Source organism: Scophthalmus maximus, chromosome 2 (assembly GCF_022379125.1).
Source record: "Scophthalmus maximus strain ysfricsl-2021 chromosome 2, ASM2237912v1, whole genome shotgun sequence".
Classification (NCBI taxonomy): domain Eukaryota; kingdom Metazoa; phylum Chordata; class Actinopteri; order Pleuronectiformes; family Scophthalmidae; genus Scophthalmus; species Scophthalmus maximus.
The window spans coordinates 16,931,255-16,956,339 of NC_061516.1; the positions used below are offsets into that span (position 1 = coordinate 16,931,255).

The 25,085-nt window shown below is 41.1% G+C and overlaps 1 protein-coding gene across 3 annotated transcripts in view; it reads right to left on the reverse strand.

The window, feature by feature from the left end:
- Positions 1-3,980: 3,980 nt before the first annotated feature.
- cadm2a (cell adhesion molecule 2a) overlaps positions 3,981-25,085 on the reverse strand; it is a 181,031-nt gene continuing 159,926 nt past the window's right edge. For 2 of the 3 annotated variants that reach the window (XM_035626230.2, XM_035626228.2), the window contains 6 exons: positions 23,573-23,734; positions 22,911-23,001; positions 22,634-22,812; positions 19,192-19,305; positions 7,418-7,540; positions 3,981-6,155 (listed from right to left, as the gene is read on the reverse strand). In XM_035626230.2, coding sequence (XP_035482123.1) covers positions 6,037-6,155; positions 7,418-7,540; positions 19,192-19,305; positions 22,634-22,812; positions 22,911-23,001; positions 23,573-23,734 — 788 coding nt within the window. In that variant the 3' untranslated portion in view covers positions 3,981-6,036. The remainder of the gene's footprint in view (positions 6,156-7,417; positions 7,541-19,191; positions 19,306-22,633; positions 22,813-22,910; positions 23,002-23,572; positions 23,735-25,085) is intronic. The other variant, XM_035626232.2, reaches the window with a different exon arrangement.

Sequence of the window (25,085 nt, forward strand, 5' to 3'; positions counted from 1 at the left end):
AGTTCTCATAGTGTACATCGCATTTAGAGACTTAGAGACTGTTTTTTCCAGGAGCATAACAGCTCTGCGTGGACCATTAACGCAGACAGAAAAATGCAGCTCAGACAGCTGAAAGCCTCGACAAATTGGACGGTATCACACCACCGCCACGGACTGCAGATAGGAGCGCTCGAACACAACATGAATTATTCTTGTGAGTAAAAATTCAGGAGCCTGTGTCTGTGGATGAGGATGCCTCTGTTTTTATGAGTGTGTTCTGTGTGTGTGTGTGTGTGTGGATTCAGATGAAGCCACAGTATTTATAGAGTATCCTCAATGCTCTTCTCTCAGTCCTGAGGTAGGAGGCTTCCGGGAAGAAAAATGGTGATTAAAAGAAACAGAAATCAGACTTACAACGGCGGTTTTGGCAACTATTTATTCAACAAGTTCCATTTTATACATGAGAACGGATCTCTAAATCAAAATATAATAAATCCCACAGATGAGAGCAAAACACCTCCGTTACGGTGCTCTATATCGAATCAAGCCCTCTTAGCACAGCAGGGTACGAAACCTCTGGTTTGACCGAGGTACATCAGAAGCTGAACTAAACACGTCTTGCTCTAATCCGGACCGTTGCCGAGCTTTACTGTGGACATTTGATTTTCAGTGAGGGATAGTGCATTACAACTCCTTTCATCTAAAAACCGATGCACACAAAGACGTGTGTTGCTACAAGAAAAGCAAAGGAACAACAGCGTCGGACTGCATAAGCTAGACTTCGCCAACATTGTATTTCAACACAACTCCTTTCATCATTGAAACTCGCGATCATTTGCAGCATATTTCTAAATCTCGGTATTTCAAGTGAGTGATCCTATCAAAAACAGCTCCTTAAGTCTAAGATCCCAATGACAGTGAGATGACAGAATTACTGAAGAATTTTATTAACATTGTGATAATCTTGAACTCAACAAATACACGGTGTCGGCATACGGGGACTAGCGGAGTGAGAACTGTCCACAAGTCTCCCTCTAAAAGACAGAAAAGAAAAGAAGAAAAAATACAATCTCTGAATGAAAAATATTCCTGAGATGCAAAACCAAATAGATATAATCCCAAAAAAAAGAAAAGAATAGAAAAGAAAAAAAACCATTGTGCCATATTGACTTATCAGTGGGACAATACGGAGATTGGGCTGATTGATTCTAGTGTCAATATTGCAGAGGAACAAAGACGTGTGCTAAAGCCAAACTGTACAGCAAAGACATTTGAAGGGTCAGAGGGGGAGAGACTGGGCCGTGTCGTGTCGTGTCGTGCCTTCATCACCGCTGTGATGAACAAAAACCACTAACAGCACGAGTAAAAACAAAATGTAAACCAGAGCAGTTAAAAAAAAAAAGTCCATCTATATTACAACTCCAAGTGGCCACAATTCCATATCCATCCCTTCACAATCAGGGATTCTGAATTGGTATTTTCAGCTGACATGAGCCTCTAATTTCCTGAAACTGGGAACAAGCTCGGTTGCTAGTGCAAACTTGGGGCCGATCGCATGAGTGTGCGTGTGCGTGTGCGTGCGTGCGTGTGTGTGTGCGTGTCCTTGACTGACTCAGGAACTTTGTGACCAGATGTGCTCCAGCAGGATGAATTCACAACGCGGCATCAGCAAGTTGAGTTCGGACAAGCGTCAATAATCACCAATGACACCGTCACGTCTCTCTTTGAGAGCAGCAGACGGGCGGGAGGAGAGCAGGGGATGGGGTCGCACGGCACAAACCAACAGCTCCCAAAGGTCACATTGGACGACGTTCTGATGTCTGCTTTTTTTATTACTGAATTTTCATTTCACTCATTATAAGGTAATGATATCAGTGCACTTAAGTATCGTAAAATTAGCTTTCATTATTATTGTCTGTTGCATTGAGCAAACACGATTCCTGCTGCTGTCTGATGACTGCAGGATATAATCACCTGAAACAGAATTGCCTATGACAGAACAACCTATTAATCTATCCCAATACAAACTGCTTTAATCATACCACAAGATGAATTTTATGTGTATTTTAATTTGCATTAAAATAAAACATAGGTTAACAGTGAAGGAGGCAGAACTCGGCAGACATTAACTTTAAAAACCTTTTTTCTTTGTGTGTCTTTACCAATATGAAAATGGCGCACAAAAACTGGACGTAATTTCATGCCAGAATTACTACCAGTATGTGCTGCTCAATCTGCAGAAACACACGACCTCCGCTGCGTCACTCCCACCTTCAGCTGAAGAAAGTGGGCTCATTTGGAGCCTGGAAACGTCCAAACAGAGACAAGTCTAAAGAAAGGACTGGCCAGTAAGAAAAAATGCCACCGTGACTGCGTTAGCGCAATGACTGTCTTGCCGCCAGGAAGAAATTAGAGGCCCATGATGTTGTGGTTATTAAAAACTGAACAATATACACAGGGAAGCAATGAGGCAACACGTTTAAAGCTTAGTTTCAACTCACAACAACAAGGAAACATGACTATTAACTGACCCCAAGGTGTGACAGAGCTACAGTGGATTCTATCATAATAAAACAGTGGATGATGAATAAATCATTTGCCAGGCTGTTAAAATAACAAAGTAAAAAAAAAAAAAGATTCAGGTTTGGTCTAAATTAGCTCATCACTGTCATGTCAAAACATATATTTAACACACGGTTTACAGAAAGAAAAACAAACAACAAAACCAAAACACATATACCACTCACTAAAAAAACATCCATCAAATTAGTCAGAGTGCATAATTCAGTAAATGGCATCTGTTTCATTTCTAATGCAAACACCGACTCATCGCTGCAGACCTGGTTATTTGTTGTGTTCATTTAATATAAAATAGCCTGTTCCTCTGGCTTCAGGATCAACTAATGCATTTGGCTGCTCTCGTAACTCTCGGGTGAAAACACGGGCGTAAAGAAGAAAAAAAGAAAACGTCGATTTACGATACGATGAAAAAGAAGTAGAAATAGAAAAAACAAGACATCACTTCATTGTGATGAATGTATTTGAGCACACATGCTATTGAAGGTTGAAGACCGGAGCCGGTCTAGAACGCAACACTTAGCTGAAGGTTTGTGGTGAGGTCGATGTCACGCCTGTTAATGGTGTATCGATTGAAGTGCGCCGAAAACAATCTGCATAAAAACAACAACAACAAAAAAAACAACATTTATTTGTATGCAAACTAAATCCCACATCAGTGGTAGTAGGCAAAAAAACTGAGGACACCGATCAAATGAATCACAACTGGTGATTGACGGCGGCGCGGCTCTACTTAGGACACAGAACAGGACCTTACTTGCTGGCCTCATTTGCATAATGCTGTAAATTGGCCACTGGATTGGGGCCGGCTGGGCCCACACTTTTATTGCCCTTGGTGATAATTTGCTCCCTCAAGATTAGTGCCTTACATTTAAAGTCTTTAATTTCAGAAGCCAAAGTGTTTATCGCTCTTTCGGAGGAGAGTCGATCTGCCACATTCCTGCAAGCTAATGAAAGACACAGCGCCGGGACACATGGAACGGAACAGAAGTCGTCCACCAGGATCTGCTATGTGAGGATATGTTGTTTGTCTTGGTGTGTGTGTTTATGTGCACAATTTTATTTGCTTCCTACATAAAAAGTGATCTTTCTTTTAATACATTTCAATTTCATGTCGCATTTTAGGGATTTGGTAAAGACAGATGCACCCTTCTTCTATTTCTGTGGACAAAGGGCCACTATACAGGACCCCCCCCCCCCCCCCATTTGTTTTACTGAATTTGTATTTTTTCCTTTTATTAATTTGATCATACTTTCTACAACACCAAATCTTTTAGATGTGTAGCACCGAAGCGCATGCCACGAACACAACAAGCCACTGATCTCCGAAGTTAGGCGACAAAGACACTTCCGTTGTGGTCCTCGCTTAAAATAGCTCGAGTTCAAATAAATTTATGAGAATAAAGACCCAAACAAAAACATGCTAATGTGTATTATGAAACTTTAGTTCTCACACATTATATACATGCCTTGTGCCAAAACAAAAATACATTTTGTTTATGATTTCTAATAAGGATTATGCAATGAAAAAAGAAACAAAAAAAGAAAAAGTCAATAGATTAAGGTGGCTAATATACAAATTTGAAGGAATACGGGAATCCGGAATCCAGAACAGCAATTTTCACAATCAACTACATTTTAGCAGACACAATATACAGCAGAGAGCTTAAAACCATTTAAAGTAAAAAATATTAAAAACTTTTTTTTTAAATTAAAAATAATAATAAAAAAACCCGATTAAGCTTACACTTTCAAAAAGATGCACCGCATGAACTAAACCAAATCAAAGACAGCCTTGTCATCTTTCCACCACCCATTTGAAGAACCATTTCAAAGATGATCGAGATGTTGGAAAAGTAACGCAGTTACTCATTCAGACATTTTTGTGCTTCTCTGTTTGTCTTCAGTTTTGAAAAGGAGGCCCCTGCAGATCTATGACCCAGCACTCACACATCACTTCCTCTTTCCTTTTCTTTTTTTTCTCTTTTTTTTTTTTTTTTGCCTTAAGACCCCATGAAATGGATTTCATCATTCAGTTCACGGACAAACTGATATAATCACTATTTGTATGAAGTCATAAAATGACTGGTTGCTTATCTGTACAAAACCACCATGTGAGGCTGTCTGGACCTCAATCTTACAAGAGGTGTCAAAATGACATTACTGAAATCAATTTAACACCAAAATCTCTGTTCATACTGTAACCGTGAGTTTGTTTTTTTGTCTGTGTTAACTCCTAATGGGCCACTTCACATTTCATGGGGTCCTTCGGGCTTAAAATTGTACATTTACATACGACAAAAGTCTTCAAAAGTGAAAAGCTAAACTCACTCCAATACAATTTATACAGCTTTTAGAGAGAGGAGATTGACTGTAGCATACACCTGAACCCTTTATGTGAATAACAAACTACTGTAAGCTGTAGAGAGGACACTGACGGTGTTGGTGTTTCTAAGCTGCAGCCTGGACACTGCAGGAATATACAGACAAAAGTACATAGCGACTGCAGATTTAGCAAATGGATTTATAGAATTGATTTGAGTTTATTGAATGGAATGCTTCATCTAGTATCTTTCATATATTTTTGGTGTGTATTCTCTGCTCTAAACAATACCAACGATACCTTTATTAACCCTACCCTAATAATGGAAATCATATTATACACCTATCTGACGAACCTCACTACAGTGTCACACAAAACCTTCTTCTTATCTTACAAGGGTCAACAGATTAATTACAAGTCTATTCAGAGGGGACGGGTCGGGGGAGGTGGAGCATCTAAAAGTACCATATTCAGTGTGATAGACATGTATAAGGCGTAAAAACAGCACAGATCTTCATTCAAATAAAAAGACACAATGCATAATCAAAAGCTGTGAGCGAAGCAATGAAACGATGGTCCAGATAACCATCTGAAAAGCATTTACATTGCTACTGACAGACGATACATGAAGGCATTGACAGAAGTTCAATGGCGTCTGTATTTTTAGGCACCGTGTTGACGTGAAATATGATATGTGTTCGTGGACGTGTGTGAACAAAGGGGATGTCGCGTGTTCTGTATTCGGGCGTCTGCTTGGAGGGAGACGGGAGAGACGGCGAACGAGGGGACACGTAAGAAGCAGTCATGGCAGATACACAGATTTCCAGGAATTCATGTCAAACAAAGGGTACCGCATCGGCAGCAACGGCAGGCTGCCGGTGAAAACTGGCTGTCACGAGAAAAAAAAAAGAATAGCAGAGGGCGAAATAAAGGACGAGGTGTGAGTGATGGTGATGGGCTCAACGAAAGGCAATAACAGGAAAACACTTGGGGAACTTCTCAATCTGTGGACTGCCTGCGGGGTCCTCGTGGTCGCGACGGGGCAGTGGTCAGAGGTGAGAGAAGAAACGGGCGAGACAGAAAGAGAGAAAAGGAGATACAGAGACCGAGAGGGGGGAAAAGGGGGAAAGAGCGAGCAGCGCAGCTCCCTCTGCAGTCTAAATGAAGTATTCTTTCTTCTCTTCTGCGTGTGCATGGTTGCCCTCAGCGTTGATGATGGCTGTGTCGGCGTCGGGCGCGTCGTCCGCCCCTTTGGCTTCGTTTGTCAAGTATGTTCCTGAGGAAAGCGAAAAACAAATCCATATCAAGGAAAACAAACGGTGAGCAGCCCTGCGTGGCGTTTCCTGAAACACATCTGGAGACAACACCAGTAATGCTACATTATTCATATATGGAATGAGAGTGCGTTAATGTGCATAACAAACACCGTCAGTATTCTCAGGGAAGGCTTAGAGAGCCACCTCCAAATGACGCGAGGCAGCTCTCACAATCAATGATGTCGCATCAGGGTTGAAGACTGACCATTAACTTTCAACCACAGGCTTTTTTCCCCTCCTCTTTTCACTCTCTGTAGCTGAGCCGCTGAATGTTTTAGCCAATTAAGCCATATATTGTATCTCTGAGAATAAGTTTGCCTACTCACAGATTCCCCCAAAGCAATTTGCATGTGAGATGTACTAAACTATGTTGATGGGACTTTCTGGTCTTAGAAATGTCAAAAAAAAATAAAAAATATTAATAGTCCATCATAAAAAAAGTTAATATAAATGGATTGTAATACTTCCTTTTGGGAAAATAAAAACGCCCTAAATTTTGGATGTGCAGTTGGCTCAATACTTTGGGGGAGTGTAAACGGGAAGTAAAACATTGCAATTGATTTACTGAGTTAGGATGAGGGCTGCAACTAATAATTTAAAGTTAATTAAATTTTCACGGCCCAAATTCTTTTACATCTTTGCAAATTGACACCGTTAAAAAGTATCTCAAATTAGCTTTCAGCAGAAAAAGGGTCACTGGGGTTTTTTGGTACTGAAGAAGACTAAAACATTTTTATGATTGTTATAATGTTATAATATGCTCTGGTTTAATAGAGAAGCACTTTTTTTTCATGTCTAAGCATATTCATAGACATTTACTTCACAATGGGCATTGTTTATCACACTGGCTCTAACAATTTGTATCGTGTGTGTGTATTCAGATTTTATGACTGATTTCTCAGAGTCTGAACAGAATTTTATCCAAAATGCAAAAATTGGTGCGTGGAGTTATACTGAAATTAATTCACAACCATGTCTCTCTTGCCAATATATTCAAAATTAAAACAATGGCATTGCCAGGGCATTTTTGAAAATTCAAAAAAAACTGTCAATGCTTCTTATATGTGCATGACTCAAGCCTTCTTCTCCACTGCAGGTAGGTCAAGCACGTGCAACTTGTGAATTTGGCGACGGACTCTGATGTCTAATGGGACAAGTAGGACATGGTCCACTGGTTCCATAAGCCTTAAGAGACTCAGGTTTCGTTCTACTGTGATTTTACCTTTATGCCTGGCCAGGTATCTTCCCAGAACAATGATTAGACACAAGGTGACAAAGACCACCACAGCCACCACTCCTCCGATCAAGGCATGGTCAGTGCCGTGCTGCCCCACAGCGTTGGGATCTGAAGGGGGACAGAGAGAGAAACAAAGAACAGATGACGGCGCCGGCTGGTGAGGTGAGGGAGTGAGGGCAGAGGGAACAGCAAGGAGGCAGGTAATACAAAACAGAGCAAGAAGGAAGGGGACGATTATTCCCAGCTTGTTCCTGATCTAATGATTGTTTTGAGCTGCTGTCATTCCCCTCTCCTTTCACATCCTGCCGCCAGAGCAGAACCGCCTGGCTCCCTGAGAATAACAATAGAGAGAGGGAGAGAGGCAGAGGCAGAGAGACGGACACCACGTCGGCACAAAGAGCAGCGACGGGCAGACACGCATTCGCCCTGCAAAATGAAGGGAGGAGAGAATAAAAGACGGAGGAGTGAATAATTCAGGACCACCCGCACGGAATCCCCAACATGCAAACGAGGGCGGCCGTGGAAGAGCGGAGCACAGTAAATAAATCATCAAACGGAAAATGAAAAGGAAAGATCAATCTTTTTCTGTTTAATGGCAAGAAGGATTGTGGTTAGGAAAATGGATTAGGTGTTAAAGAGTTGATACAGGTCCCAAGCTGTTGGAAGAGCGGTAGAAAAAGGATTGGAAGAGTCACGTGAGGGAAAAGACTGCATTATAAGCTTGATCGCACCTCATGCAGAAAGAAAAAAGCCCTTTCTTTTAAAAATAGCTGATATCCCTTTTTCACAAAGTCTGACTTTCAGGCTATTCAAGGTGAGAGTAAGGATGAGGCACCGACAGACCCACTTGTACATAAATCTGAAAAAGTTGACAGTGACAGCAATGGGGGGGTGAGATGGGTAACGGAATAGCCTGTATTATTCATATCAGTCCATGACACCTGAGGAATTAGCACTCATCTCATTATCCTCGTCCGAGCGCCAGGGCGTGGCACACACAAGTCTGTCACTTTGTCTGTGTGTCTGTGTACGTATGTGGGCTCGCGATAGTTAATGCATGTCAATGTCAGATCAGGGGAAGCAGTGACAGGAGGGTGGTGCAGACATGAAGCCCACGTCGCACAGTGGCACCTTTTCTCTTCAGTATTCTCCTTTTCTTCCCGAGTCCGGCCCATGTGGCCAAATTGAACAGCTGGCTTGCTCTCGCCCCATAACTCTCCATGGTCTGAGTGACCGGGCCGTCACACCTCACCGCTTCCGTGTGGACAAATACACACTCATGCTCACGCACTCATACATACAGGCCGTGGATGGCGAGGGGGTTCACTGTGCTGCAGTTCTGCTTGGTCAGTGGAGCAGAGAGCAGGGGAATGTTCCCCTGGGCGCTGGCCAGCAAGGCAAGGACTCAGCCGTTTAGTTACACACACGGCTGTATCTCTTCACCTCTATCTGTCAGGATGGCGAGTGTGTGTCATACACACTCGCCGTTTTTGACTGCTTGTGCTTCGGTTTGGTTGTTACAACCCAGTGGTGGCACAAACAAGTGATAGTCGTATTTTCACCTACACTTTGGCCACGCAATGTGCTGGTGTCATGTCCAAGTGGTTGGGCTCTGAGCCAAACCCCTTGGCGCTTCTAGGACATGTCTGGTCCGACCACTACTGCCTCACTTTTGACCTTGGAGGAACACGACACTGAAAATCCATCTTCTGTGTATAATTGAAAGGATGCCTCCATGGAGGATAGCTATATTAAGGTTGTATAGATGGCAATAGGGTCTTAGTGACCATAGATCCATCCAACCATTATCTTTAGCTGTTTTCAAACATGAACTCTGGACAATGTCAATTCAAGTCAAGTCAACTTTATTGTCAATTCCTGCAATATTGTTCCAGACATACAGAGGAATTGGACCCACGGTGCCTTATTGGTCCCCCAGAATTGTTTCCAGCTAATACCGCTTGTGCTTTAAGGGTCGCGAGGGGCTGGAGACAATCCCCGCTGGCATTGGGCGTACAACCTGCACAGGCCACCAGCCAATCACAGGGCCAACATACAGAGACAAAAAAAAACATTCATACTCACATTCACACTTACAGTATATTTAGAATCTCCAAATTGTAGGAGGAAGCCGGAGTACCCAGAGAAAACCCATGCAGACACGGTGGATCTTAGTGACCAGTACATCCTAAAGCACAATCCTCTTCTGACTTGCGTGTTCAATATTTTCCAAACACTCCCAGATTGTCTACAGCTTTGTTCAAAAAAAGACTTATAACAATATATGCTACAGCGTCGTATAAAAACCCCGGCGATCCACCAGAATCTTTACTGATGAACGATTAAAGTGGAAATTGTTTGCTACAGACTCATACTGAAGATCAATGGCAGGGAGACTGATTATGCCGCAGTAGTTTGAGAAGATTCTATGATTACTTCAATGCTTTCATTTTCTCAATATATATTTATATGGAATACTAAGGCATCTTTCAAGATAAGAGGGGGTGAGCATTTGATACCCAAGACCAGATTTTCAGTGAACTTGATGTTCTTGAAGCAACAGAAGGATGTGACCCGAATCATCATAACTCACAAAGTGTAAATACAGTTAAATTGAGTGCCTTGGCCTTTACTGTAAGTGAGAAAACATGCATATGTATTGTGCTCGTGTGTATTCTTTTCCTAATCCTATCCTACACATGGAAGTAAAAAACACAGCAAGGGTATACAAAGACACAGAGAAATGAAATAAAAAAAAAAGAAGAGATTGATGTAAAGGAAAAAGGCTTGAATTTCAGCCGAAGCACGATGGAACAGGAGAGAGGACAAGGAGGAGAGGGTTATATTTTTATGGCTCCAGAACACATTATCTTTTAATAAGGGCACATACATTCTTCTCAGTGTGATTTAATATGTGAGCGTGGCAGAGCAAACTCCTCTTTTAATATTTATGACACTCCCCTTGTCGTCTGGCCTTGCGATTTGGGCTTGTTTAATAAATTAAAGGGGTTCAGGGCTTCTGTGAGCCACTGCTTGGCCAGACTGAACCAAAAGTGTTACTGTTAAACTGCCCCACTAACTCCTCATCTGATCTGTTTCACTGATGTTGGCTCCATATGGGGTTACTGTGAAAGGATATGTGATAGAAATACTTTACTTTTGCAAGTAAAAGACTTGAAATGGAAAAAAAAGTTGGATGGAAGAGTATATAGAATATTGTCATAGTATATGGTCAGATGGAAAGTCATCAATTGGATCGTCACATTTCTGAAAGAACGGCAAGCAGACCATACGTCAATAAATGCATATGTGACGGCTGCTGAACATCTTTTGGCCAAACTTTGAGGAGAACACTGCTCACGAAAGAAATGTGAAATAACTTGACCATTGTTCTTGATACAGTAGGTCTCAGGAAGGTGGCACATTATTAGTTCAAGTATAAGCTTAGAGATTCAATTCAATCAAGGGCTCAGCAGGAGAGAAATGATGACCCTTCAAGAAAAGCCTGTCCGCTGCTTCAAAAAGTCATCAAGTCCGAGTCATACCAGCCTGAACTGACCGTAATACCTGCAGAACCAAGCAGGAGGTGGTTGAATAGCAGTTTCTTCAGTCCTGCATTAAAAAAAAAGGAAATGGGAAATGTAGTTCATGTGTAGGAAGGGAAGCTGACTGGCGTTTCAAAAGGTTTAACTTGGTTGGTTTGGTTATTTAAAGATAATATTGCTTAGGCAACGTCCTGTATGTCTGCATGCAATAATGAATACACTATGTGCCCTTGGCTCATTCTTCAAACACTGTATTTGCAGCCAATATCACAAAAAGAAAAAGAAAACTTCAAAGGCAACATTTTCCACTTTGTGAAATATTGTTCTAGCCTCTCTTGGGCCTGAGAGTATACCATGCTCTGCACAATCAACACTTTCAACTGATCAGATGCAATGAAACCTGCGTACTATCAGCATGCTAATCAAATGGTATTTACATACTGCAGTTAACATACTGTACGTTTCTCTTTCTCTCACTCTTCCCCTCGGCATTAAATCGTTTTGATATTAAATTCATGCCCTACAAGCATCTTTTTCTTCTTTGGGATTACACGATTTCCTCTCTATCTGAGATAAAGCTCTGTGAAGCAATGGCTCCAGTTGCTCAGATCAATAAATCAGCAGCTGGCTTAAGCAAGGGCTCGCGGAGCTGCAGTGTCCTTGTATCTCTGGTGTGGGTCAGGGAATCTTTGAGAGTGTGTGTCTGTGTGTGTGTGTGTGTGTGTGTGTGTGTGTGTGTGTGAGTACATCATTACTCTTAAACAGACCGTTTTAATTTAAATATTCCGATTTGCACATTCATGAAAAACCCAGCGAAACCTTTACACCTTGCAACCCGAGGTTCCCATATTTCTCTCTTTTTTATTATCTAGATGAGGACAATGTGCCCAGTAAGAGCTTTTTATTTTATTTTTCACATTATCATTGAATGTGGAAAATAAAGATTCCACTGCAGTGCTGGTAAGCTAAAGTTAGAGAAGTGCCTTTAAACAGTGAGAAAATGAAAAGTGTCTGCAGACACTTGTTCGATGAGTCAATTATGCCCAGCTTTTTTGGCTGAGACTGAGAAAAACTCTCCAATCTACATTTAATGCTGGTCTTGACTTGACTTGTCTCTACTGCCAAGATGAAAGAGTCGCTGGAGGCTGTCGCAGACGGCCGCCAGACACTCGCGCAACTACTCATGAGTATATACGCCCATGCGCATGTGAGAGTTAGAAAGACAGAAAAGAAAAGCTACCAATGCACGTGTGTGCCCTCGCACGTTATTGCTTGCTGGGTCACCACAGCGGATTAATCAGATTTTTGAAAACAAATTATTTCTGCTAATCATTCAATAAAGCCCACATGTAGACCTAGACACTATCTTGAATACGCGACCACTTCCACTCGCTTCCCGGAAACCAAAGAAATTGTGGTCAGCAGGGTAACAGCATGAAGTCATATGCGAAGCAATATAATTAATCACACAAATTCATTAACTCACTTGCAAGAATCAATCTATCAAAGCGGCTCTATGTTCTGCAAAACCCATAAGAAATTCAAAACAGCAATAAAAATACAATAAAGGATGAGGCACGGAGATAACTTCATTCTTACAACTGCGGTTGCTAAATGAAGACGGTATTGCGGCAGCTTTTTCAGATATTTTTCTGTCATAACCTACATCATGCTGCTGGCTAGCTTTGAAGAACTGCATTGTGTGAGTCAATAGCAAAACAAGAGCAGCAGGAACAGTATCCACACAGAGATGAGTGATACTGGAGGAGGCAAGTTGCCGCCACAACAATCCCCAGAGGGAGACGGGCGGAGAGAAATGAATAAAGGACCGAATAAAACTCCATGTCAACAAATGGAAATTAGACTGTGCCTTGTGCGTGTGCGTTCATGTGCAAGTGTGTGCCTCTTCACGATTGCTGAAAGTGTCCGTTGCCATTGACGTTTAATGAATAGAATTGCTTTATATGTAATTCATAACACTAGCCCCAGGATGTAATGATTTCTCTTTTTCTGCTCCGCACTTTATTCCAAATTGTTGCTATAATTCTTCCCCTAATGTGACAGGTCATCAATAAGCTTACCCTGCCATAAGTGGAAAGACCTTTGCATTATGTTTTAATTTCTCCCATGCTCCTCAGCTTTATGGTGTAAGGAATGAGGAGTGGAAGGCAAAATGGAGGGAAGATAGCCGGTACTATTCAATATTTAACCATTACCCCCCTGGGGATGCTGCAACCTGAACATAGCCTTTCTGGTTTAAACACAGTTACCAACCAGCTGCAATGGACATTTGCCCTCGAGAAAATATGTATTTTTTCTCATGACATGGCCTAACCCCCACCCTCCATTTAAAACAAGATCAATAGCAATGGAATAATGCAGCTACAAATCCCTCCAAGGAGTGAAAATTGTCCAATCACTTTAGGTTTTTCACAAAAGGTTTGTCCTCAGCCTAAAGCAGTTTGAATAGGTGAAAGTTGGGTTTAAGACGGCACACATTACCTGTAGTGTCCTTTAAATTCTTAAATAATTAGAATTGTTGAAATTTCAGGTCTACACAATTCTTTGAAGCATAAAGTTAAGTGGATTGACTAATCTCTCTCAATTGTGTCTCGTTTTAACACAGCCTTTAAACTAATCCGTGCAATTTAGTAAAAGCAGATTTCAAATTAGATAGAGCATTCTTTATTAATGGAGAATTTATACTCTGTTGTCAACTCATAATTATATTCGGTATACTTCTGTTTTGTTATGCAGGCTAATCCTCTGCAAAAAGTAATTGCAAAAAAAACTGCTTAAGTGGATTGTTTATCTCCAATGTTGATCCCTGAAAATGCGATGTTTTATCACAGGTATATCACAATCAAGCATTTTGGATCAGAAACACTGAACAATACTGAAATAATTCCCACTTGGCTCGCCCATTTAGACAATTCTGATTGAGACAAATGAACTGCTAAAACCTACATTGTACTTGTGATTTTACAGTAACATCACGTTACCAGATTTGTGTATTCTTCTACTTCTGCTTTCAACTCTCAAATTAAAATATCGTCAGATGTAAAGCATGTTGCTGTTTACAGTAGCTCATCCAATATTGCCTCATTAACGGTGCTAATTTAAGAATAGCAGGTTGATGTTTTTCAGGCTGCTTAAGAGTCTCAGCTCGCTCAAGTGTCAGGAAGCCAAACAGGGTAAGAGTGGTCCTGTTCTATTGTTACTATTCATATACAGATTTTTTTGGCCATTGCTCACTTGAAAAGGGAGAAAGCTTAGACTAATCCCAAACTTTTGAACCCTGACCAATCCCTTACCTCCGTTCTTGAATTCTTTTTTGAGTGTGTTATAACTGCTATCAACTTCAAGAGGAGAGGAAATATCCTTTCTATTTCGCTTCATACTACTAACCAGAAAACCTTTGGGTTATGGGTTACCATGGTAACCCCCGCTAGTCCCCACTGATTGTTAAAACTTCAGGTAGCAACCAGCCTTCTGGTATCAATTCAAGACAAGTTAGCGATATCTTCCAAGTTATTGTATATGCTTTGATTAAGAGTCTCAAGGTTGTTGATGCATTTCTTTACTTTGACCCTTTGTTCTGGAAAAAAGTAATGGACCGAAGAAGAAAAGACAACTTTTACTATGTGTATTATTTTGGCTTTTCTGTCTTCTCCACAGGCAGAGACACCGAGCATGAATAATTGCTACCTTCTCGGCAGTGAGCCCTTCTTCTGCGGCAATATCAGGCTACAGGGGCTGGGGTTGGCCACACGAATGCTGATTATGAGGAGTGAACAGTAAATATTTTAAACACCAAAGAAACTCTTGTGCAGGATTCAACCTTTCAGCTTTGCAAGGTCAAAGCTAATTTGCAAGCCCTGAAAAAGCATTTGGCAAATTTGAAAGAACTCAGAGGTGGTGGGGAAAGCGTGTGTGTTTTTGTGTTTTTTCCGGTGGGGGGGGCTAATGACATTGCATAGACCTCTGATACTTAGCAAAAGAGTTATTATAGCCATTACGGCTCACTGGGCTATTGGAGCAGTGTGTGTGTGTTGGGCATTCCTGCCAGCACTTCATTAATAAAGTGAATCACTGACTCTAGTTATGCACCAGTCCTGGCAATATACAGTGTGGATGAAAAACAGGAATCTATGGCATACCAGCACACTAGCTACACTCCAAAGGTCAGCAACAGTTAGAATTAAAGTCTTGGGTTACTGTCAAATGTCCATGTCCCATTAGAAGCACTGAGTCTAGACTATGAACTTTTTATTCCTTAATATTCCTGCAAGTGTGAATAAATTGCTGCCATTAAATGGTACATTATTGTATTGGCCACTTAATGTATACTTACTGAAAGCATGTCAGCAAATCCGTGTGGAATTATACTGTAAAATAACTTCACGTTCAATATCTTACAAACACATTTTTTGGGAAACACTGAATATTAAATTAAATCCTAATGCTACCAAGAGGAAAACAACTCGTTGCAGTGTACAGAAAGAAAACGTGTGGGTAGTTGTTTACAGCTCTGTGGCCAATTTGCACTTGTCATGCAAATACTGTTTCTCTCTGTCTTGGATTCTGTGGGATGATATCTTGTTGGTGAATTTAAGCATGAAACCGTCACTTATTGCATTTGGACTCCATTGCTTTCAAAGATCATTCAGGGTTTTTCCTCCACAGAAAAGCCCCCAGATTGTGACATTACACTGCTTGGTGCAATATGTATAACTGTAAGTATACGTATAAGCTTCAACTACCATTTTAGTACATATTTTGATTTGTAACCAAAATTGCCTATTTTCAATATTAAAGGAAACCGTCATTTAAATTAATTCTAATTCCAATTAGAATCATGGTTATTTAATATTATATGAATACAACTTCCACTTTGTTAAAACTAAAATTTTCTCCTGGGCCTAATGACAGTTCAGCCATGTATTTCTCTTGTAGCAAATATGTAGTCCAGTAGCATCACCATGCTTTCCAACGGGACGTGGTAGTCATGGTAACAGGGCTTACTAAGATCAAAGCCAAAAAGACCTCACTTTTGACATTGAAAAAGAACAATATCACAGAGGAGCTCAATTACGACTAATATATTAACACTGAAGGTCCGAGAGACTTAGGACACACACACAGTTAGAATAACACATACACACATACAGCGCTTAGTTTCATCAAAACAACCCTCAGTGTTTCAAGGGGAAGAAACTAGCTATTGACGACAAATACAAGTCGATACTCAGAGCCTCAAACAACACTAGCATATGTACTTTACTATGTAATGATGGTAAAACAAAAATTTAAAATAAACTGTATCAGCCCAACCTTGGTACGTGTTAGACTTGTGGCTATTTCGAAAAATCCTGATGTGCTGATGAATAAAGAATGCAGAGGAAAGGCAACTGTTCGGCACATGGCAAAACAAAGAGGGACGATGGTGGAGCATCATCAGGTATATAATCTGCATACATGCTGGAGTGCCAAACCTACGGAGTGCATTTCCTCTGCAAGACAACTTTATTAAAAAGACAAAACATCACGGGGCTGTTACAGCTCCACAGTTGTTTGCTTTCATCCACAACCCCTGAAAAGACCCGGTAATAAATCAAGCAGACACATGAAAGCAGATAGTGCAGTATCCTGTGACTGGGGACGCAGTGAAGGAGTCTGATATTTAGATTCCCTGAAGATACAGTGGGACGTTTGGCTCCTCTTGTGTCTCTGCACTACACAAACGGACATCAGAGAAGGGCGGCGACATGCTGATGAGGAATATCCAACAATGTGTGGAAGCCTGTTATCTGAGGAGGTCTTCAGAGAGATGTGAGGTTACAGGGGAGAAGAGAGGGAGGGGAGTCAAAACTCCCGATGTGAGGAATATGGACTCTTTGTATTTTTCTTATTATTTTGTGTTTTACTTTCGGGTTTTGCTGCTTTGTGTTCTTTGCCCCAATTTGGTGCCTGCATCTAACTGCGTGTGCTGCTGGCTGGATGTGGTTCACTCATCTCCCACCAAAACTCCCACACCCCAGAGCTGCATCTCCGAGTCAACACCACAAAGACTCTGGGGAACACAAGGACCTGTTTGACCACAGAGACGCCGGGTCATTGTTCACCTTTGTGGTAAAAATGCAAATTGTTTTTGGAAAGTCTTGTTACCTTGCGTGTCTTCCTGAAACTAACCTTTGGCCTGTGCTCATCATATGCCTGCCTTTTTGCCACAGTCTGCCATCCAACACACTCATGTTGGATTACCTTCCTGCCTGTCTGCCAAGATTCTCCTTCAACTGGTGTGTTGAACAAAAGAAATCTTCTCTGTCAGAACCAGGGACAGTCAGAACAATCTCTGTGTAGATTCACACTTTTACATTTAATCTTTTAAATCTACTTGTGTCTCCACTCCTGTGTTCAACATATAGAGTCCAGCCACACTCTCAAATCATAACACATGAAGGACCTAAACGATGGTAATTTAGACAAAGCATCTATGACGAGAGGAAATTAATCGGAATCAATGGGACCGTGGAGTACCATGAAGTTGAGCGGGGAAAAAAGTGGGAGCCAAAAGCAAAAGATAAACTCTGCAACATCTATATGACGAGAGAACGTACTCAAAGCTGCTCAGGTGAATTGCTGGAAAAACACAAAGAGACAAGAACGGTGTCTGGAATCTTTCACATAATGACTACACTCACTGTGAATAAATATTATATTTAAACCAAATAAAGGCAAATAAGATGACTTCCCAGAGTTTTATGATATCCATTCAGTCTTTTTACTTATTCTGGTTGACCTGGTGCCAAAGCATCCATTTTTACAGACATTTCCAGCTCCCTGTGAAGGATGCTGACACTTTCAGATGTCAAGTGGTAAATGTAATCCCAGCCGCATGGTCTGGGTCTTCTCTCAGTTGGATGTGCCTGCATGGAGAGGCGTTTTGGTCAGATGCCCAAACCACTCAAACTGGCTCTTTTTTTTTTATGCAAAATGGCTCCTTCAGATGTAGAGCCAGTTGAATTGGACATGCCAGAATACGTCCAGAGGAGGGCATCTTGATTCTTGATTCTCAAACCAACTCCACTAACTGACAAAAGGGATCCACGTCAGCCAGGACAACCAAACAATATTGTCATTTTTTACCATCTCAGGTACGTTCCATCCATCTGGCCTCTCATGTGACCTATCAGAAGGACGGGTGAGGCTTCTCTTAAGATATCCAACAGCTAGGTGCTAACATGACAAGTTGTCATAAATTGGTGAGACCAGAAAAACAAACTTTCTGTGTAGAGCATTGGTGCTGCAAGGCGATGACAATTTTTTTTAGACAGCTTACAGTATCAGAGATTTCTATGCTTAAATCCATTAACAGAACTCTTGGCCATTCATTCGCCTCTGATGGAATAAGAAATGCTTGGGACGTGAGATACCTTCAGCAATTTATGCCACTTCATCTTCTTTTTCTGACTTACGACAGATGACATCCCATTATTCATATACTCAATAGTATAATGCTGAAAGGATTATAAAAACAGAATTCATATAAATAAGAAACACTCATTACTCAGCCTTAGCAGTAAAATGTCCACGTGGTGGCTTAAGTATTATCTCTCTGAAAAAATGCCTATGAATACAGAAATCGCTAAGATTCTGTAGGAGGAGGAGTCATGATGAGACTTCTCCAGTGGCCAGACATTTTCAGTTGGACATGACATTTGCTTCTTTGTGGTTTTTGGGGCACAGAAGTACGGAAGTCTTTGAAATGCCAAGGGGACGGTGGATGGAGCATTTGCACAGCGAGACTCATTGTGAATACAATGGCCTGGAGTGTGTCGAAGAGGCAAATCAGAACAATGTCCTTCGTGTACAAACATATAAAAAGTTAATTTCAACAGACATGTAATCAAGTGTCTTAAAAAGACATGATGTTTATGTTAACAGTCCTGAAGAGATAAACATTTGAACAAAAAATCTAGTGTTAGCAGACAGGGTAGAATTCTGTCACAAGAAATATATTTGGCGTTATGCATTTTTCCAGTTGTCAGTGTCTCTATTTCCGACAGTGTCCATACGAGACAAGTACGCTGAAGGTTGTAGCAGTGTAGTAGAGAGAGAAGTCAAAAGACAGAGACATGAAAGTAAGAGGGAAGTAGGAGTATACGGGAGCATGCTGAGGAGGTTGTGGAGACACAAGGGGCAGTACTGTACCTCTGTTGCCAATGACTGTGGGGTCTGAGGCGTGGGTGCCTAATTGTGCAGTGGGATCTGGAGGGATGGGATGTAGGGGGGGAGTGGTAGATGGAGGCAGGGTGGTGGGGACGTCTGGTGGAGTGGGTAGACAGACACATATACACAAAAGTAATACAAGAACAACAACAACAACAACAACAACAACAACAACAACAACAAATTAATTAAAAAAAATGAATTCACAGGCGGTTAGACCCTTTAAAAGAGCAACACAAACTGGTCAAAGGCAAAACATTACACAGTGATGGGAAACAAAAAATGAATGTTCTCACCAATTCAGAAAGGAAGACTGTGTGGAATCTGACAAATATTTGTATCTTATTAAAAAATTATGCTGTGTCGTTTATGAACATTAAATAACCTTGTATGATTTACTTCTAATGATTGTTCTGATAATTTTCTCCATGTTTTCGGTCATTGTTAACTGTATAGTACATACTCTATACTAGAGTAATCCAACGTGTACTTAAAGTGTAATGGTATTGTTGTTGAATGCCCCTTGCACTGGGAACCTCTTAACATATGAAAGGGAAGAAAACTTGTTACATGATGACAGTAATTCGACAGATGATCCCTGCAAATGATCCGTAGGTTGCAAGGGGGATTTCAGGAAAAAGTAGCCTTGCCGTCATTGCTATGCTGTATTTTTGACTTGTCACTACTGGTTAATGGTAAATGTGTTTCAACCAGGGCAGTGTTTCACACCGTCACATGTTAAACCACAGGAAAAATGTGGCTTAAACATTGTGCGACAAAGTTAATGAGGTTACACTACCATCTTGGCTTTTATTTTTTCTTTGTCACTCTGCATTTATAGTGAGCTTGTGACTTTTAATTGGCTGAGGCACTCTTTCTCAGGGGCCAACTGCCCTGCGTCTCTCTGTGACATTTCAGGCTTATAGTATGAATCAATAAGCAGCTAAGTGCACGTCTTTGGTAAAAAAGGGAAGCGAGAAAATGTCTCCTCTTTGGAGGGAAACCATTAAAAAGGTAGTTTCCAAGAATTATGGTAGCAATTGTGAAAGGCTAAAAGGTGTGCTAATCACCAATGAAGGGTATGAACAGACCGCGTGCCATTTCCAAAGAACAAGTACTGAATCTGGATCGCACACTTTGACCCTCCCATACCCAATTGCCTTTTTTGTGGCATAGAATTTGTCAGTTTAATAGTTATACTGTCATAATGTGCATTGTTTATTCTTGTTGTTACATTCAGTTGGCAGACACATGGCATGTGGGACAAGCGCACAAAATAAGCACTTCCTCAAATATTCACTGCAGTCAGGTCGGGGGCTATTGGGGGATTGAATAGAAATTCAAAATCTCAGCATGTGATGAAACTTTTAAGGTTTTAAGGAACATAATAGGCCTATTTGAGGGAACCAAAAAAAAAGGAAATCATTAAAGTGATCCTAAAAAATATGCTGCTATGGCCTTTTTTTGAAATGATGGTAATTTAATCAGCATGCAGATAAGATTCAGACATGGTTAGGCATCTCTCTCTCTAATAATGGGAACATAATTTATTTAAATATCTCAGTAATAGGTCTGTAAACATTGCCATTACTGCATTTGGGTTGGGTTTGAAAAAAGACAATGTAAGTTAATTTTTCCATTTGCCTTTTTACAGCTACTGTATGGGAAGAGTAATAAAATCAAAACGAGTGTGGCAACAGCACTAAAGATATCAGTTTTGAGTTGTATAACATTGGGATTTTACCGTGACCTTGTGTTGATTTACCCATTTCAATTTCAATCAACACACCCCTCGCCATTGCAAGTCATTAAAACACCTTTCATTTCGAAGAGTACATTATATTTATATGACGTGTACAGTCTAATTTGATATATGGATCTATAAAAGCTTGTCATAATTTGTGTAATGGCTCGATCCGTCTGAGGGTTTCTTGTTGGAGATATAAATAACCTATATGCATTAGTCCTGGTCTGTTATTAATACTTTGCCAGTGTACACACTTTTGTATTCACCATTAAGGGGTGTGACCAGCAGACCCACACATTGGGCATCATGCAAGAACCGTTCGCATGAACAGACTTGTTCTTGAGTCGTCCGTACGAGGGATTTAGGAGAACTTCCTGTGTTCACCAATTTTCTCATATTTCCAGTGGTCCAGACCAGTCGTAGGAGTCACGTCAATTTGCTTGCTGTTATTCAAATCGAGTTATTCACTTAGGGATTGTATAACTCACCACTTTAAAGCAATTATCAATAAATATATAAATTAAACCTGGTAATTGTGCTGACATCATTCCGTTTAGCCTCTGCAATTCAAACGATAACATAAATATATTCATGTTGGCCTACGTGCTTAGCGTCGTTGCACGATGTCCCTGAGAGTCTGTGTGGACCGTCTGTGCCTGTTGTGTGAACGTGTGACCCGTTTGTTACGTTGTTTAATAATCAACATGCCCTGACTCCAGAGGTTTTCACACGTTGTTTCAGAAACAACCAGCCTTGGTTGCATCCTTCGATGGCTTTACATCTGGTTATTAATGTAATCCCATCAAGGTTATTAACAAACATTAGAAATCACTTCGGCGCTTGCAAAGCCTGTTTGCACCTGAGAGGTTTATTCTCCCGTGAATTTCATTAGATCAGGTCCGTTTTTAAATAAGAGAGCTGTTGAAACACCCCCCAAGGCGCATGCAATTATAATGATGTAATATTTTATTGATCCACTTAGGCATCCAGTTGATGCTCTGGTCATCACAAACGTCTAAGCTCCTAAACCAGAGGGAACGCAGATGTGTCACTGCTCTGCACCCCACCCCCTTTTTTTTCCAAGCATTATTACTTAATGCCAAGAGACAAATGGCAGTGAAGAAACTGCGGAGGGGGAGTGCTATCTGTTTCCCCTGACACCGAGTCCCTTTATTCTCCACCTCCTCTGGCGTTACGAGGAATTACTTATCCTTCCTGGTGATATTCATGACAACGCAGCACTAAATTCTGCCTCCCTCACACATTTTCCTCCTAGAGGGAAACACACACTATGTGTCTGTCTGTGTGTGTGTGTGTGTGTGTGTGTGTGTGTGTGTGTGTGTGTGTGTGTGTGTGTGTGTGTGTTTGTGTTTGTAGGATCTGGGACGCAGGTTTATTTAAGGAAAGGCGTTGGTGGCAATTGTGTCACCTGAGGCCCTTATTCTCCCTGTGAGAGATGGTACAACTAATCACTCTTAGCCCTGATACAGTATGCAGATCAGGATGTATTTTAATGCTAGTTTTTTTTCTTTTGCATCCAAAGAAACCTCTTGTTGCTTTTTCTCTTTTACACGCCCTTCATCCGTCAGTGGTGTCAAATAACTGACGGAGATTTCTCTCAGCTTCTTTACTTTTGGATCATGATTACCCACACAACAGCCTTTCCTCTGAACTCACCATAGACGTAGAGTACATATTCAGCGGTGCTGATCCCTAGGTGGTTGCTGGCTTCGCAGCGGTAGGTGCCATTGTCTGTCTTGTTGAGTGAAGTAAAGGTGAGCTCCCTCCCCTCTACAATCATCCTGTCCAGGTCAGGAAGTTCACCTCCGTCTTTTGTCCACATCACAGGATCTGGCCTGGGATGTAAGAGGATGTGAAAGAGAAAATGAGGCATTTTACATTTCCCTGTCTGAAGCATTATGTAAAAAAGGCTGACAGACTTTGAGTGACTTACGAAGGGTTTCCTTTGGACAGGCACTCCAACTTTAAGTACTGACCCTCCTGAGGAACTGCAGGGGGGTGGACGATCTCCACACGAGGAGCATCTAGGACAGACAGAGGTGGCTCAAAGTGAGGTCGGAGGATATTGAGATTATTATCCCATGATTATCTCAAAATGAATGTGTTATGATTTATTTAACATTTTAAAATAAATGCTAAAAGGCAAAAAAGGCACATCCAAATGAGTCAGACAGCCTGTACATTTCAAAATAAGATTGAAATACAGTATAATAATTTAGGATATACATTTTTTTAAATATTCGATTACTAAGAAGTGTGATAAATATAAGATTATTATTACAATTTCAACACATTATACAGGGATTTTCAAAGATTATATATTTTTTTTGTCTTGCCCAGTCCGGCTTGATATTATTCGATGAAAATAGAAACAGTGGAAACACTGCCAGAAAAACCCCCAAATCAAAACAAAATTGTAATCACTGATAATGATATGGGTCTTATTAAGGTGATTGGCAGCTAACTGGATTTAGCAGACCTTTATCTATCTATATATTTATTCATTATGAATTGTTCTTTTTCCATCACAGTGTGTCCACATGTACACTCCATGTGTGTGTTTGTGCGCATGCATGTCTTTGCATGGACACTCACAGTGGACCTCCAGTACTTCAGTGGCCTGCTGCGGTGTCTGTGCGAGTGCCACGTGGTCCACTTTGCAGGTGTAGGCCACTCCATCATCGTTTCTGTCCACGTACATCTCAAGAGAGCTCCGCACCGTAAACGTCTTCCCACTTGCATTCACCTCTTTGGCACCTTTGGAGAAAGTGAAGGCATACTGTCACAGATGTAGAACATGGACCTTGCAAGGTGTGATGGCCACACATCAACGTGATGCTCCTGGGTCTGACGTACACTTAAGCCCTGATTTACTCCACCAGGGCGATTCTACGATTCTAAGGGCAGTGCAACAAGTACCTTAATGTACCTTTACAGTATTTTTAAACTGATACTGTTATATCTTCATCATTGTGCACATTTCTGAAAAAAATATTATTGTAGAGTAGCTAATGTGTTGTATTTGCAGGAGCAGTGACTTCACAAGAATGTCTAACACTGCATGTGAAGGACGGACTGGAAACCAAACACATACACACGTCGTACTTACATACACGTAGCACTCAAATGAATTAAGTTTGTTCAACTTGAATTTAACAAGTTAAAACAATTGGCAACTTTAATCTAAACAAACTTGATTCATTTGTTACCAATTTAAGTTTTTTTTTTGTTTGAGTTGGAAAGCAATTTAATTTTTCAGTGTAGACACATCTTCAGCTGATGTGTCTCCAACTACTGATGCTTTATGAAATCACTCGGACGTGGGTGTATCCCATTCCCAACACACATCCTAATCACATGTCTCCCTGGATGTTGCTTTGGTATGCCTTCATACAGTTTTGGTAAGGGCTCTAACATAACCCATTTGCACACCTCCTGATTGAGACTCTTTGAATGTAATGTACACTGTGGGCTTTTAACCACCGCTGGCCTCAACTACCTCACCAAACACTTTAAAGCATTTCCTTCCAGTCCTTTTTCAGCCTCACTGGGACCAAAGAAGAAGAAAAAAAACATCACAAGGGCCAATCACACATTTGGCAGTAACTTCAATCAGCCTTGTAGCAAAGTATCATTATACACAATCTTCTCCATCTGTGCAATCTGCTTTCAGGGCACTGCCTGAAACACCTGCCTTGTACTGTAATCCCAACCAAACAGCTGATCCACCTCTTAATGCCCATCAACACCCCAATCATTGCCAAAGCAGTGGAGAACTCCTGCAACCCAGCTTTGTCAAATTATCTACCTGATGTCCTGAAATTGGGCGCACTCCATCATTCCACTTCTAGCTTAATTTGCCTCCCCAATGATACAGGCCTTATATAAGTCAAATATGTTTGACTAAAGTGTAATGGCACCAATATTTGACCACCACACTCGTGTCCTTGAAATCTTATCGGCTCGTAATGAATCATCATCCCCGAATGCAGTGATGCCAAATAGGAGGAGAGGCCCTCTCTTACTGGGAAGTTACAAATTTGACTCCTGCACCGCAGGAGTTAAATGAGCTTGGCGCCGTATACAGTCACTCTGCACCGTCCAGATG